The 14,608-nt window shown below is 37.9% G+C and overlaps 1 protein-coding gene across 5 annotated transcripts in view; it reads right to left on the bottom strand.

The window, feature by feature from the left end:
• Positions 1-14,608, bottom strand: part of ROCK2 (Rho associated coiled-coil containing protein kinase 2) — an 86,774-nt gene that overhangs the window by 13,675 nt on the left and 58,491 nt on the right. For 4 of the 5 annotated variants that reach the window (XM_044417994.1, XM_044418004.1, XM_044418023.1 and 1 more), the window contains 13 exons: positions 14,168-14,327; positions 12,775-12,935; positions 12,210-12,394; positions 10,395-10,464; positions 9,786-9,889; positions 9,494-9,680; positions 8,492-8,585; positions 8,306-8,400; positions 7,437-7,616; positions 6,748-6,916; positions 6,252-6,428; positions 3,023-3,093; positions 2,386-2,474 (listed from right to left, as the gene is read on the bottom strand). In XM_044417994.1, the coding sequence (XP_044273929.1) occupies positions 2,386-2,474; positions 3,023-3,093; positions 6,252-6,428; positions 6,748-6,916; positions 7,437-7,616; positions 8,306-8,400; positions 8,492-8,585; positions 9,494-9,680; positions 9,786-9,889; positions 10,395-10,464; positions 12,210-12,394; positions 12,775-12,935; positions 14,168-14,327 (1,742 nt within the window). The remainder of the gene's footprint in view (positions 1-2,385; positions 2,475-3,022; positions 3,094-6,251; positions 6,429-6,747; positions 6,917-7,436; positions 7,617-8,305; positions 8,401-8,491; positions 8,586-9,493; positions 9,681-9,785; positions 9,890-10,394; positions 10,465-12,209; positions 12,395-12,774; positions 12,936-14,167; positions 14,328-14,608) is intronic. The other variant, XM_044418031.1, reaches the window with a different exon arrangement.

Below are 14,608 nucleotides of genomic sequence, written 5' to 3'. Positions count from 1 at the left end.
AAAATCCTGCAAAAAGTTATTATTAGCTATATATGGAAGCCTATCCAAAGTGGAACTGTAACAACTATAACAAATTGTAGGTAATATCCAGAGCATAGCTAAAGAAAAGTTTTCTCATTTGAAGGATATTCTTTGGAGACTGAATCCTATAAAGTATGTTTAGAGTATGATTACATTTCATGAGTAGCAGCAATTAAAATGAACATCCTTTCTCCAAAATTAGGTTTATTCCTTAATATTCTACTCAAATTCAAACATCTATTTTTAATTAAAAACAAATGTTTAGCTTACATTTTATTTGGCTTGGAAACAGCTGAACAAGTAGTTAAGGGAGAGGATGTACAGGGATTCCTAATGAATCTTGTAAAACTGTCAAACCTGCCTCAATAAATGTTTGGTTTCTGATAAACTACTGAAAGTGGAAGAGACTATTCGTAAAAGAGTTTTAATAGGTTTAAAATAATGCCAGACAAAATCTTGGCCTATGAACATAGGCCAAATTATCTGAATTTATTCCTTTTTCCGTGTGTGGTAGAAAGTTAAAGCAAGTCTACGTACTCAATTCTAACCATACACATCATTCCCTACATCTACTTTCCTTTTTTTAACACTGAAAGAGGCCCCACCAATGTTCTTTCCTTTTCCCTACTTTCCCCTTTAAAAATTGCTCTAATAAGGTTTTGTTGCACTTTTATGTATAGTGCCCTATACACTACTTCTGAAGGGGGAGAGCAGGGGTGAAAATAAAACATGGTTGCACAGTGAGCAACATGAAGTGAATGCCATATGTTCTTCATGTTTATTTACAAACACCAAGCAATAAGATGCTTGCCTTAATTGCAAGTTAGTATTAATCAACTGGCAATTACAAAACACTCCTGTTTCCATAATCATGGATACCACCAGGCCACCAGCTCTTCCCTGCCCTGTGAAAATTCTAGCAAACAATCTTAATCAAAGTTAACACTAGTGAAGATTTTCAAGTGATCTTAAAATCCTAGTGAACAGCTAATTCTGAGAAACCTTAACTGTGGTTAAGGCTAGGGATGTGTGCGGGAGCCATTTCGGGGTGGGAATCCATCAGATTTCCTGGGCTCAGCTCCCCAGGATCTGGTCCGCCTTGCAGTAGCCATGAGTCCAAATCCCTGGAAGCACTACCAGGATTCACCAGAAATCAAGCCAAATGTCCTGCCCAAGCAACGCCCCTCTTCTGTGCCCAGTGCTGCAACTGTGGGCAGCAGCAGGCAGGGAAGCAGAGTAGGTGCTAAGAATGGCACCTGGCAGTTCCCCTCTTCTGTGCCCAGTGCCGCCAGCTGTTGGGGGTAAGGCGGTTGCTCTTGGCACGCATTCTCAAAGCCTGCTCACTGGAATTCAGAGGAAGAGCAGGAGGGGGCCTTGGAATGTGGGCCAATTCCAAATGTTGAGATGGGAGAAGCAGAGGCATTTATCTCAAGGCCAGACTCCCCAGGTACTCAGGAAGTCTCTGAGAATGACCAAGATGTGCAGCTGTCAGGAGGGAGCCTAGAACAGGGGAGCTTCTCAGAGACAGAAGAGGTGGGTATGCTCTTGACCCCATGAAACAACGTTGGCAGGGGAGGATGGTCCAATTAGAGGATTGGCGTGCAAAGAGGAGATGTGCTTGTTTCCAAAAGGCCCCTTCCAAAAGGAGGGTGCCCAAACATACTGATAAGCAGAGTTCCTAGAGGCAAACACTAGATTAGGTTCAACAAACTGCTCTGTGCATGCTCAGAGATTCACTGTGGAAGTTCATACTTCTGGAAAACACTTGGGTCAATAAAGAATGTTCAGCTAGAAATGTCTGTTGCTTTGAATTGTGTGAAGGGAGGAAACTTAGCTCTCAACAGTGAAAGTGGCAGGTGGGGAAGAAAATCGACTGCTAAGAATGCAGCTCTTTGGGCAGCTGCACCTGATGGGAAAGGTTGCCAGTTGCACATCTGGGGGTCCATGGGTGCTTGTGGACTTCCTCTTGGCTCAGCTTGCTTTGCATGACTAGGAGAAGCACCAGAGGAAAACACATATGCTTGAGGAACAGATTCCAAAAGGGTTTGTCCGAACCCTATTCAAGACTAGTGCTTATGTAAGACCCAACCACACCTAAGACCACTGGTGGGAATACACAGAGAAGAGGGGTGGAAAGTGGGACCATATAAGGATGCTTTCTTAAAGCTATCATGGCTAAAGGACTAAAACATTGTGAATGCAAAAAACCCTTCAGTGCTATGCACAGTTTAATAAATCATAATTTGTTGTTAATTCCCACACAGCACTAATTGGTACATTTATTTTTTCTTTCAGTTCAAAGTATTTTTTCCCAAGGCGACTGAGGTGGTTTAATACAAAATGCAGACACATAACAAGACTTACTCAATGTCTAACACCATGTAGGGATTTGATAGTTCTTTATCTTGCTCATTGTGGTAGAACAGTATCTTCTTGCTGCTTACTACTACATACTTTAAAAAAAAGAGGAATATAAGCATAGGTCAGGTCATTAATTTTCATTTTTGACATTTTTTTTGAAAAAAAAAAGAATTTATCCTTTGGATTAATTGCTTCTGTAGTTTTTAAATTTTAACTGGATTTCTTGTTGTGGGATAATCAATACATGCAAATTTAACTCCCTCCTCTGCAATGCACAGAACACCTTAACCTATGGCTTTACCCAAAATACTCAACCTCTGATATGTATGCCCAAGAACTCTGATTTTTCCCTCCAAACTCCTGAGAGGAAACTGCCCACTGAGAAAGGCAATATGGGGAGATAGGCAGCCAATCACTCCTCTTACGTTGTAGGCACTTCCCACTCCAAACAGCTTTCTTTGCCTGCTAGCAGAAGACCTCTTGGACTGTGGTGAATGTAGTGTGCCATTAATTCCACAAAGGCCTATCATTAATCTTTTAAAAGCAGCAACACATCAAAAATTGTAGTTAAAGTTTTGTGATTGGGTTTGTGCCAGTGACATTAGTCATGACATACAATCTCAAAAACTACATTTCTTACCTTTTTGACCCATCCAAATTTCTTCGTGTTGTTTCGGGCAGGCAAAGATAGCCAACCTTCTAGTCTTGACTCTGAAAATATTAAAGTGAACAAACATTTAAACAATTATTTAGGTATACTGGCTTTAAAGGCATGTCAAGTTAAGCAAACATCTTTTTTTCAAAGCAATGTTTGTCTACAATTCTATAAGCAAATATTGTGTTGCAATCACTGAAATTCAAAGACGGAACTAGCAAAGCTCTACTCAAATAACTGTGCCACTACACATTCCTATTAGTAAAAGCTTTATGTCCCATAGATAAAACACACAAAGCATTTCTTTTTACTGCCTTCAATTCAATTTCTTTAGGTTAAAAACATTAACACACATAGCTGCAATGATGCAATTATATTGTAAAATATGCTGCAGGTTCCTTTTCTCAATATATAATCTCCCTTTAGCTTCAAAGCTATCACAGTGTTTCCTGGGATGGTATCTGATGTTAGTCCTACACAGAGTAAACCCAGTTAAATTAATGGGCTTTTATATTAGCCATGACTGACTTAAGTTTCAATCATTTCAAAAGGTCTACTCTACATAGCAATAACATTGGCTACTACCCTTGGATTTTAGTCCTACAAACTGCAACCAGCAAAAAGCATTCTTTTTGGAGCTTTTAATTTAGGTCTCATGGTCGTGGAAACCATAGTTAAATAAGAAAAGGTAACTGTTACCCTATTATAAAACTGATAAAATCAAATATTTTATTAAGAGGAACTTGTAGAGTCAAATGTATTAATATAAATAATAGGCCTTAATCAAGAAAGCTGGGGATTTTGAGTACATTCTCCCACATAATATGGCACTTGGAATGGGAATGGAAATTTCAGCTTCACTGAATACGAATAAAGGAGAATGCTAGATTTATTTAAAGGGCTTGATTTTGGTGGATGGGACAACCTCTTATAATTTTCAATGGGCCAAAATTACATTAAAAGGTGTTTTGTTAAAAGCTTACATATCTGTTACACACATTATTTATTTGCTTTTCACTGCCACAAAGCAATTCCAGCCCAAGCATTTTCTCACGAAAACTCATTCTTCAGCACTTCCATCTGTTTACTCAAAATTCTATTTTATGGTCCACAGAGTAACATCCAATTTTCCCAGCATGGCAGCTAATGATGTTGCGCTAGCATAAACCAGTGCTTGCACAACATAACCACCACTTGCTAGGGCAACAAGAGGCAATTTGCTGCCAATTCACCATCTTCTCCCTTGCCTGAGCAAATGATAGTACTGTTGTGCAAATGCTGGCTTCCATTAGCGCTATACCATTAGTGTTGGGACACAGTTGGATGCTACATCTGAGTGCCATTTTAATATATTTAGGTCCTCTTCCCAGCAGCGTGTTACTTGTATTCCCCTCGCATCCTGCAAAAGAAAAACACTTTCCCGTAAACGGTCTCTAAATGTTTGCTGCTTCTGGTGCTCCCATATAATAAGGAATTGTGCTGAGAACAGGAAAAGAACACAAAGGCATCTCCTACTTATTTGCACAATTTTAGGCAATGCATCATTATTCTTACAAGCAGGAGTAGTAGGACAGTGCTGGAGGAGAGCTTTGAGAATACCCTGGAGTGGCAGAAAGACAAACCAGTGGGACCAAGATCAAATCAAGTCAGAACTTTCCCTAGAAGCAAAAATGACAAAACTGTGGCTGCCATATGTGAGACACAGCATGAGAAGGCAAGACTCCCTGGAGAAGACAATTGTGTTAGGGAAAGTCAAAGGCAGAAGAAGAAAAGGAAGATCAAGCAAGGGATGGATTGATTCCCCCAAGGAAGCCACAGCCTTGAACTTAGAAGAGCTGAGAAGGGCTGTCACGGATAGGACCTTTTAGAGAGCTTTCATCATAGGTTTGCCATAAGTCAGAAACAACTTGACAGCACCTAACAACAGTAGCAGCATTTATATTCCTATAATGACCAAGAGCTGAAACTCTCTGTATTATCTCCTTAACTTAAGCTGACCTTCCTTTTGCTTTGTTCAACAAAGCAGGGGATGGCCTCTGCCAACAAGAAAAAAAGGGCTTCCTGAGTAGCAGAGTAAAGGCAGTAAGCAGCACTCAACGCAATGCTCCTGCATGGAGCACTAGCAGGGAAGGTTGTGTGCATGCTTGCACATTTGCACAGCTAGGAGATATATCACAGCAACAGTAAGCTGCAATGTATGGGGACTGATCTGTGAAGTACACCCAATGCCCTAATTATAGCTCAGTGGCTGAACAGCCATTCTGAATATGCAACTTCTTAGATCTGGGTGTAAAACAAGATATGATCTGGAAGCACAAGCTTATTTTAGAGCACTTCCCTATAAGCAGACCTTCCCAGAGAGACACCCCAGTGCATGCTCTCTAGGACTAAGTGACTTCATCACTGGGCATTTAAGTGAACCACACATATGTAATACAGACAATGTGGACTTTTTTTGAGAATATGGAAAGAATGTACAGTGTGCCATTTAATCTTCACTCCAAATTAAAATATCCCCTCACTGAATAAATAGGGAATGCTTCAATTGAAATCAATTAAATTAAATAATTAAGGATTGGTTAAGTACTAACTTCTTATCAGCAGATCAGAGGTAGGTGCATGAACGGGTGATAAGGGAAAGGATCCATCCATCAATAATATATTGCATTTCTATCTTGCCTTTTTCCCATTAGAGCCAACAACCTTTTCTGGTTTTTACTGGAGGCTGCACACTTGCCTCCCCCCCCCAACACATATGCAGCTCCTCCCTGCCCAATGAGATCTTAGAATCACTGGGCAGCGGGAGGCAGGAAAGTGGAAGGAAAAAAACTCTTTTATGCACCCAGCAATTGCCACCAAAACTGCTTCTCTACCACTAGTAGCACTGGAAACTAGGGAGCTACCTCTTTTTCTGTTTCTGTTGCAGCCCAACTGAAGGAGGAGAAAGAGGGGGGAGTCCTGCCAGCTTCGGGGGCTGCACAGAATAGCCATGGCCCACACGTCTGTGTATTGCTGATGCAGTCTGTGTATTGCTGATCTATATGCCAGGCACAATGCTCAAGATTAAAATAGCCATCTGTTTTTAACCACTAAATCCCTCCTTTCCTCATGCGGCACACTTCTCTTTGATTTTAACAGCTTTAAGGGTTAGTCAAGAAAAATCAGAGGCACAGCCTCTTCAAGCAACAGCATTCCATCACTGAGAGCTTGTCACCTGAATGGTCAAGTTCTGAAGGGGCTTGTGCAGAAGTCAGTGGTTCTTCCTCTGAGTCAGAATCAGAGTTGACAAACACATGAGAACTGGAAGGCTTAGTAGCAATACTGACAGAGGTAGAAGAGCGTTCGTAGGTAAAAGACATAGACTCCGAAGTGTGGGACTGAGTGATACGAACTGCGCGCCCAGCATATGGGGAGGGAAAGTCCGAAAAGAAGGAATGAAAAGTGGCTTTACAAAATGACAACATTTGCTTCTTCAGCTATTGCATTTTAGAATAATAAAATAAATGCTTTCAAACAAAATATGAGTAAAACATTCTATTTTTTCACATATTTAAAGGATGATTCTTTGCTAAGCGATTAAAATTTGGAGATGCAGTGAGAGTTAAAACTATTCCATTACTTTCTGTAACTTACAAAACATTAGCAAGCAGTCTAAACAGTTCTGTCCCTGTAGCAAAAGAGAAATATGCTAACAAAGGATGCAGTCTTACCAGGGAAGCCATCATCTGCGTCTGCTTCTCCAGGGCCACCACATATACTGCTGCTGTCTAGACCAAGGTGTAGTGATTGGAGCTGTGAGCGAAGCTGCTCGATGTCACTATCTTTGCTGTCAAGGGCCATCTGCAGCTCGATTCGTATCTGGCTCTCATCTGCTATTTGCTATAAAAGGAGAGTTAACAAGTACAATCAAACCTTGTCTCGGTCCTAAATTCTGAGTACAGTATAAACTCTTGCTTACAGAATTGCTTTGGCATGCTTAATCTAAGAGCATTCCTTGAACTCAAACTGCTAGAAGGTGGGAGGGGCAAATAAACTAAACCATGAAGTAGCCTCTATGTTAACACAGTGGTGTTGCACAAATCCAAGCAATGCTAGCAGTCGGAAGGGGATTGGGGGAAGGAGAATTACTGTAATGCAGGCCCATTTTCTGGCACCTTCCAGATGTGGTGAAATGCCGATTCTATGCTGGTTGGGGATGGTGGAAGTTACAGCCTCCCATACATCTGGAGAACATTACTGTAACCAGTTTAGGAATAAAGGGTAGATTCAACTGGTCTAAGCATCAGAAAGTCTATGAGGTTTGTGAGCATCTGAAACATTACTTGAAAGTAACTTTTCTTTCAAGTAAACTATGAAGCAGTTTTTAAGTTGATATATATGTTTGCATGCAGATCCTTACAGCTTGCATCTCATTAATCTCCCTTTGATACTTGATCATCATTGAAGTCAATTTCTCGCGTTCAGATTTTAGTTCCATGTGCAATTTCTTATTCTCCTTTTCTTTCCTTCGGACATCAGTATCAGCTCCTCGTTGGACTGGATTCTTGCGATTCATTACTTCAGCCAGCTTGTTCACAGCCTGAGGGTGGGATGGGGGATTACAGGAGGAGGAGAAACTGCTATGTTAGGACAGTAGGATCACATGAAATCTTTTAAATATCTAACTAAGACAATTTCTTCCAGGGTTTCCTGCCTGATAAATATATTATAAAATAAGTTTAGCAATTGTAACCATCCAAAGTTGCAAAGAATAATTTTAAAATGCATGTAATTGCTGAATAGCTTGTATGTTCTAAATTCTGAATGGCAAGCTAAACAGTGTTTAGTTTGCCCATAAGGCTTTGAATATTTTTTCACGGGGAGAAACAGAAATATAAGTGTATATACACGCAAACAATCTGTAGGTATATTTTTATAAATGTGTGTGATAATAGGCATAGATTTCTTAATTTTACCATTTTGTATCTCAGCTTCATTGTTAAAATACTTTCTTTTGTTAAAGCACAGTGTTCACGCTTTATAGTTTTCATGTAGCTCTATTGTTCTCTTTGTACATATGATGGTATTATTACTACTGTTTGAAAAGTAACAACACTGAGGATGCTTTGAAAGTCACTACTGAAGTCTCATAGTATTATATTAAAGTCTAAAATTGTGGACATTTACAAGATATTTTTTGTATCATGAGCTAATACTACTATTTCTTCCCCCTGACCCGTATCCAATACCAATCCAATTTTCCTAACCAAATTTCTCATTTTACTTTACCTGTGTCTTCATAGTTCTTTCATAAGCCAACTGTTTCTCATACTGAGTCTTGAGCTGTTCCATATCATTTTCCTCCTCATTAAGTTGGGCAAGTCCTGTAAAAGTACGGACAATAGTAACAGTACAGTAAAATGTTAAAAACAACAACTGATTGGCTAAAAGCCTTTTTTTTAAAGAAGCACTCACTTTCTTGGACTTCTTTAAGTTTGTTATTCAGTTCTTCCTTTTCATTTGCAAGATTAGCCACATCACTAGTTAGTGTCCTGTTTGCTTCTTCCAGCTAAAATGTAGAATTAAAGGAGGAATCCATTATTCATGGGTTTAAAAAACAACTGTTCAAAAGGTGGTGAGATTGCAGGAGTGTGGAGACTGTTGTCTCTAAAAGATTATATATGGAAAAAGTTGTGTGGTAAGCTGACAAAAAAATTAGAATGCCAAGCTTGATAACATTCTTATCAATAAAAATGTAACAAAGGACATTTAACACTACAAGATGCTTGACAAGTTTCTGAAAAAGTGACAATTAAGGACTAAAGGTCACAAACATGTTTAAGAATAAGAGACAAAACAGTAAAGTCACAGGATAGTTCTAAGCCTGGACCTCATTTACAGCAGAAAAATGGTGATCTGCATATATCGCCAGAAAAGGAAGAGTATTAAAACTAACATCTTAACTGTACTCACTAAATTAATTTTGATTCCTATACACTCTGGCTACAATTCTTTATCAAGCTACTAAAGCATGTAATCAGTGGTTTATGTAATAATCTACAAGATTGCAAAATGTAGCTCATTCTACTGTTTTTTTATAGCAGCAGGCAACAGTGCTTAGGTAAAGAAACCAAAGACCTTGTTATGTAAGGCTTCTGATGCCAAAAATTTTACAGCCAAATTATACACTTCTAAAGAAGAATCCAGTACTGAAACACCCATATTGAACAGTGCACTTAGTAGGCGAGTAAAAATAGATTTACTTCTCAGAAGGCTCAAAGGATTACTGTAACTGCATTGTAAAAATCAGCTCTGAACCTGGGAAACATTTTCTCTGAGCATTTGACTTTTTTCCCACTGTATAACATAGTTCAATACAGTTTCAGGCTTCAGGGTTTCAGTGCTGAAAATCTGTGTATATTAAGGTATTCTGCTGACATGAATAACTTACAATGAAATTTGATGTGGATTACTTACTGATCCTATTGTAGCATCTTTTTCAGAAAGTTCCTGTTTATGCCTAGCCATCATTTCTTTAATCTCCAACTCTTTCATGATCTTCTCCTTTTCCAAATCAGAGTACTGCTCCTCAGCAATAGAACGAGCCAACTGTTCAGAATCTGCTTTGGTTAACGTGATCTCAAGTTGTGCTGCCAAGGAATCCCTGTGGGGCAAGGTATTATTGTGGTTCAAGAAATTATTCCTTTAGCTTCTGAATTTCAGATATAGTTGTTCTGTTAACATATGACAAAAATAGCCAAATTCTCACCTCTCATCTTGTAACTCTTGTATCTTTTGTTGCATTTCTTTACAAAGTTTGTTTTTTTCTTCACACTCCTCTTTAAGTTCCCGCACTTGTGTTTTATACAGCGTCTGAGAAGGTTTTTTTAAACAAAGGAAAATTGATGTATATATTACAGCACTGGAGCAGTTAACTGAACAGGAAAAAGTCCCATTGGAAAGCCATTAACTTTTGTTCAAGATATGGAATCTTCACAGCTTCTTGTAAAATGCTTCATGTGACATCAGAAACAAGTATTCACAATGAACACAAATACTATTTAGTTTCTGGCATTATCAGGAAACACAGCTATGAAATCCCCTGTTCAACTAATCTCTAAAATTATCCATTATATATTCTCTTAATCTCAGACATAACTGCGATGTGAACCCTGGGACAGCTGCTCAAAAATCTTTTCTAATCACTCAGAAATCAAGGACAAGACAATTCACTTTGAATCCAGACAAATTACATTGCTAAATTACTATGGAAAGCAATGTTAAATTACTGGAAAGCTATATACATGACTGTAAATCTCCCAATTACCACAGAAGAAGGGAAAGTTATGTTTAAAGTAGATGTCGCTTGAGTACATACTGAAAAATACTGTTCTGCTTCAAGTTGGTCTTGAAGTTCCTTCATCTGTCCATCAGCATCTTGTCGTTCTCTGTTAGAATAATAATATATATTACACATATGCATAGACCACAAGATTCAGTCTCAATCTCAATTCAGAAAGCAGTCCTATTTGGCTCCAATTGATTCAAAAACCATCTGTTTTCCCTCAGGTCCACATCTTGAATCAGATATTCAAATCTTTATGCTTCCTGTTATTGGGGATAAAAAGCTATAACATTTCCACATGTCTCAAAACCAGATTAAATTTTTAAGCACCGCAGCTGCTTATGAGGGGACTACATCTGTCAAATTTAAAGTAAGCAGTTGCAACAATTGTTGTGCTACACACATTTTAATTGTATTTCTATTCAAAGGAAGTACAAATAACCTGTTTCTTTCTTAGCAGAATTTAATGAAATTTGCAAGGGTATCTTTTAAGGGTATCAGGTATGGAAAGCCTTTTGTAAGAGCAACCTTCAGTAATGAGGTTTCCACAAATAAAAAAGGGTGTACTGGTGTCCCTACATTTATTGTGGACAGCTGTTATAAAAAATGATACCCAGAATAGCTATGGCACTACCCTAGTTAAGATATAGTGCAATATGTGCAATGTTTTAGAACAATAGGTGCTACATCTTATGTGAAATAACATTATTCAAATTTGGAGGTGAGTGAAAATTACATTTCAAAAGAGAGGCACCTAAGCAAGGAACCTAAAAAATTCAGAAAAGGAGGTGCAAGTCATGATGAATAAAAATCTTGATAGACTTTTCAGTTTTCTATTCAATTGGCACCAAAAGTCTAAGAAAGTGCAATAGAACAGCAGTGGAAGCTGGATGTGGAACATACACTGGCAGAGACAGAAGGACTTGAATATCCAACCTTTTTCCAGTCAAGCACCTAATGCCACACTTTCTCAGGCTTCAACAGACTTTAACATTCTTGCTTATGGAGGAATGAATTAGCAAATAAGTGGAATACTTTCACCATATGGGACTTCAACATTCCTTCCCCAAAGCACCGTCACTGGAGAGCATTGGTAAAACCATTCACTGTTAGAAGATTCACTGTTAGGCTTTCACAGAACTATACCCATCCTCTTCCCAACCCCACCCCAGTATTTTCCTGATATGAAAAGCCTGAGAAAATTATCAACTTTTGAAGGTAAGGTATATACCTTACCTTCAAAATTTATGTGTTTTCCATCCATTTTCAGGAATATTCACATTCAAATTTGTTCTGCTTTAGAGGAGCCCTGCCTAGATTGGATGTCTGAAACTCTCCAACCTGATTTGATTTGGGATTCAACTGAATTCAAAGGACACCCCAGTAGCAACTCTGTTTTTAAGTAACACACATAAGTAGAAGATTATGAAATGCTGAGCATGGCAAAATACAAGATGGTTCATGTTTATAGAGAAATTACTAGGAAAAAATATGCCAGATTCAAAACTACTTTGACTTAATGGTAAAGTTTCCATATGAAAGTAACTTTTTCAGCAACTAAGCTGATACAACTACAAGCGAACTGGACCAGAAAAAATGAAATAGCAAAGAACTGAATTTCAATACATGTTCTTACATTTCTCAAGTTTGGGGGATAACTCATGGTGCAACAAAATTAACTACCTCATTATGTCTCCAATTCTTTAGTAGTCCTTTGTTCAGAATTAAGAATCAATTCTCTGTTTGGAAATCTATTGCTTTTTATGTGGTACCACATTATCTTATTAAGCGCTGCATGCATTATATGTGGGCCCCTAAGCTGCAAAAAGCCCTGCTGAAGTGACTTACTTGCGGAGTTCATTATTTTGCTTTTCCAAACTTAGCTTGATTTCAATAAGATGATTATTTTCCTGTTTTAGTTGCTTTTCTGTCATTTTCAATGCATTAACATGCTGTGTTTGCATCTTGAGGTCATTTTGTGTGAGGCAGCGCTTTTGTGTTTCCTGTTCTATTTTCAATGTCAAGTTTTCAACCTAGAAAATAAATGGATCCATTTGGTACATGAACATTTTTCAGGGAGAGGGGAAGGGGAAAATACCACACTCATTTTAACCAGTGGTAAGCCTAGGAAAACAAGCAGTCAGAAGATATGTATTTCAGTGGGGGGATGTGGGAAGAAAGTTTTACCAATCACAATGAAAGTTCAAAAAATACCTGAAGACCAAAACAACACCATCAAAAACCAAAACTGCACTAATGTTTAAAATTCATGACATGTTTTGAAAATACCTCTTTACTAAAGAGAATTCTCAATTCCATTCAAAACTTTGAAATTATTGCATAAGAACTCACTCCAGGAAATGTATCCAGGCAGAAGCTTTAACATTATTGAATTTTCCCTGTTTGTACTTACATCCTCGCTGAGTTTATCTTTCTGCTTAAGCAGCTCATTTATTTTCTGCTGTGATTGTTTTAGATCACAGTCCAGCATAGAACACCGCTTTTCCACTTCCAACAAGCAGTTTTCTACTTTTTGCTTTGAGACTCTCTCCTCTGAAAGCTTCTTTTCCATTTCTGAAGGGGAAAAAAGCCAAATATTTAATATATAGGAAACTAATGCCCATCATTCTTAAAACATCTTGTCACTTAGTCCCACCAGCAAACCATGAAGTACTTCTGGAAAAGAAAGTGCTACAATGCATGACATAAATTGAAAATACAGCTATTAAATATTATACAAACATGTATAACTGGAATCAATTTGGACAGAAAAGTCTTTGAAGACCCAGTTTGGGAAATGATTTTAAATTTTGCCCAGTCAGGCTGGACTGAACAAACATTTTAAAAATATTATGTAAGTGAGTCTTCTCAGCTTCAGTATTCAATGTCAGCTTTCTACTTTTCTACTTGAAGACAGATTTAATTTACTGCCTACACATATTGTCAATATTTTGTGAAAATGAGGTCACCTTCTTGATGCATGGGTGCTCCCAAGTTTTTATAGCCATTGCCTTTGACTAAGCTGGTCTTAAAACTTCTACAAGCTCCAGTGCAAGGTTAAATGGTGTGCGAACATTGTCAACCGTCCAACATTACTCAGAAGTTTACTCAGAATGATGGATTACATGCAAGACCGCATTTCCCTCTCCCAAGTAATTTAATGCATTATAATGTATTGTAATTTAACATGATATATATTATGATATACGATTATATATTATAATCATATTATAATATATAATTTTATTATGAAACTATCTTGACACAAGATTCAAATACCATCTTCAGCTACTCTGTTCTTTTCTTGACAAAACACAAGAGGTCAAAGGTATGATAATAAAAGCTGTAGAAGTTTTTTAACAGTACAATCCTACTGAGTTCAGTGGGACTTGCTCCCAAGTAAGTGCTTAGAGGACTGCAGCGTTAGACCTGTAAAATGTTTACCATGTGGAAGAGAAATGACGAGTGGATCCAAGACTTGCCTATATCTCACCACTTCTATCCCAAATCTAGATGGTGATGATTGACACATAGCTCTGAAGTTAAACAGACTTATTTAACATGATTAATTTGGATTATCAGATTTTAAAACGAAAATTAGCTTTTGTGATATAATGGCTAGAGGGTCTGACTCACATAAGGGAAACTCAGTTCCAACCTCCACTCAAGTATGAAGCTGGCTAAATAAGAGGTCAAATAAATTTTTCATCACTTAACCTACTTCACAGTATTATTATGAGGTTAGAGTGCTTGGTAAGAAAAAGCAGAGCAAACAAATATAATAAATGAAACTATGCAATGCTTACCCTTCATGGCTTCAGACTTGGCTTCCTCAATGGATTTATATATTTTGTTTTTGTCTGCTAGTCGAGCTTTTGTTGCCTTGTGTTCAACCTCTTCTTGCTCCAAGTTCTGCTGCATGACTTTGAGCTTGTAAGTCATATCTATTTCCATGTTGTTCTTCTCCTGTGAAATGTAAAAACATAGTAGTTAGTCAATGTAAAAGTGTAGTTACTTAAAAATAATCCTACTAATGCTACTAAAAATTCTGTCGTTTAGCTGAAATGCCTGACATGTATCAGAAGAAAAAGGCAGGCTCTGACTCTGATTCCTATTTAGGTCTCTCTCTAAAATTAGACTAATTAGGAATTGCATTTAATATTCTAACTTTATCAGAACTGTCATATAACTTGCATGCCATCACAGGTTTCAAGTGAAACTTGTCTTGCAGCACAAGGAAAAGCTTC

This window comes from Varanus komodoensis, unplaced genomic scaffold (assembly GCF_004798865.1).
Source record: "Varanus komodoensis strain SLA01 unplaced genomic scaffold, ASM479886v1 scaffold10, whole genome shotgun sequence".
Taxonomy (NCBI): Eukaryota; Metazoa; Chordata; class Lepidosauria; order Squamata; family Varanidae; genus Varanus; species Varanus komodoensis.
Note: the sequence above shows the minus strand (reverse complement) of the source record. Positions and strands in the feature narration are given on the sequence as shown.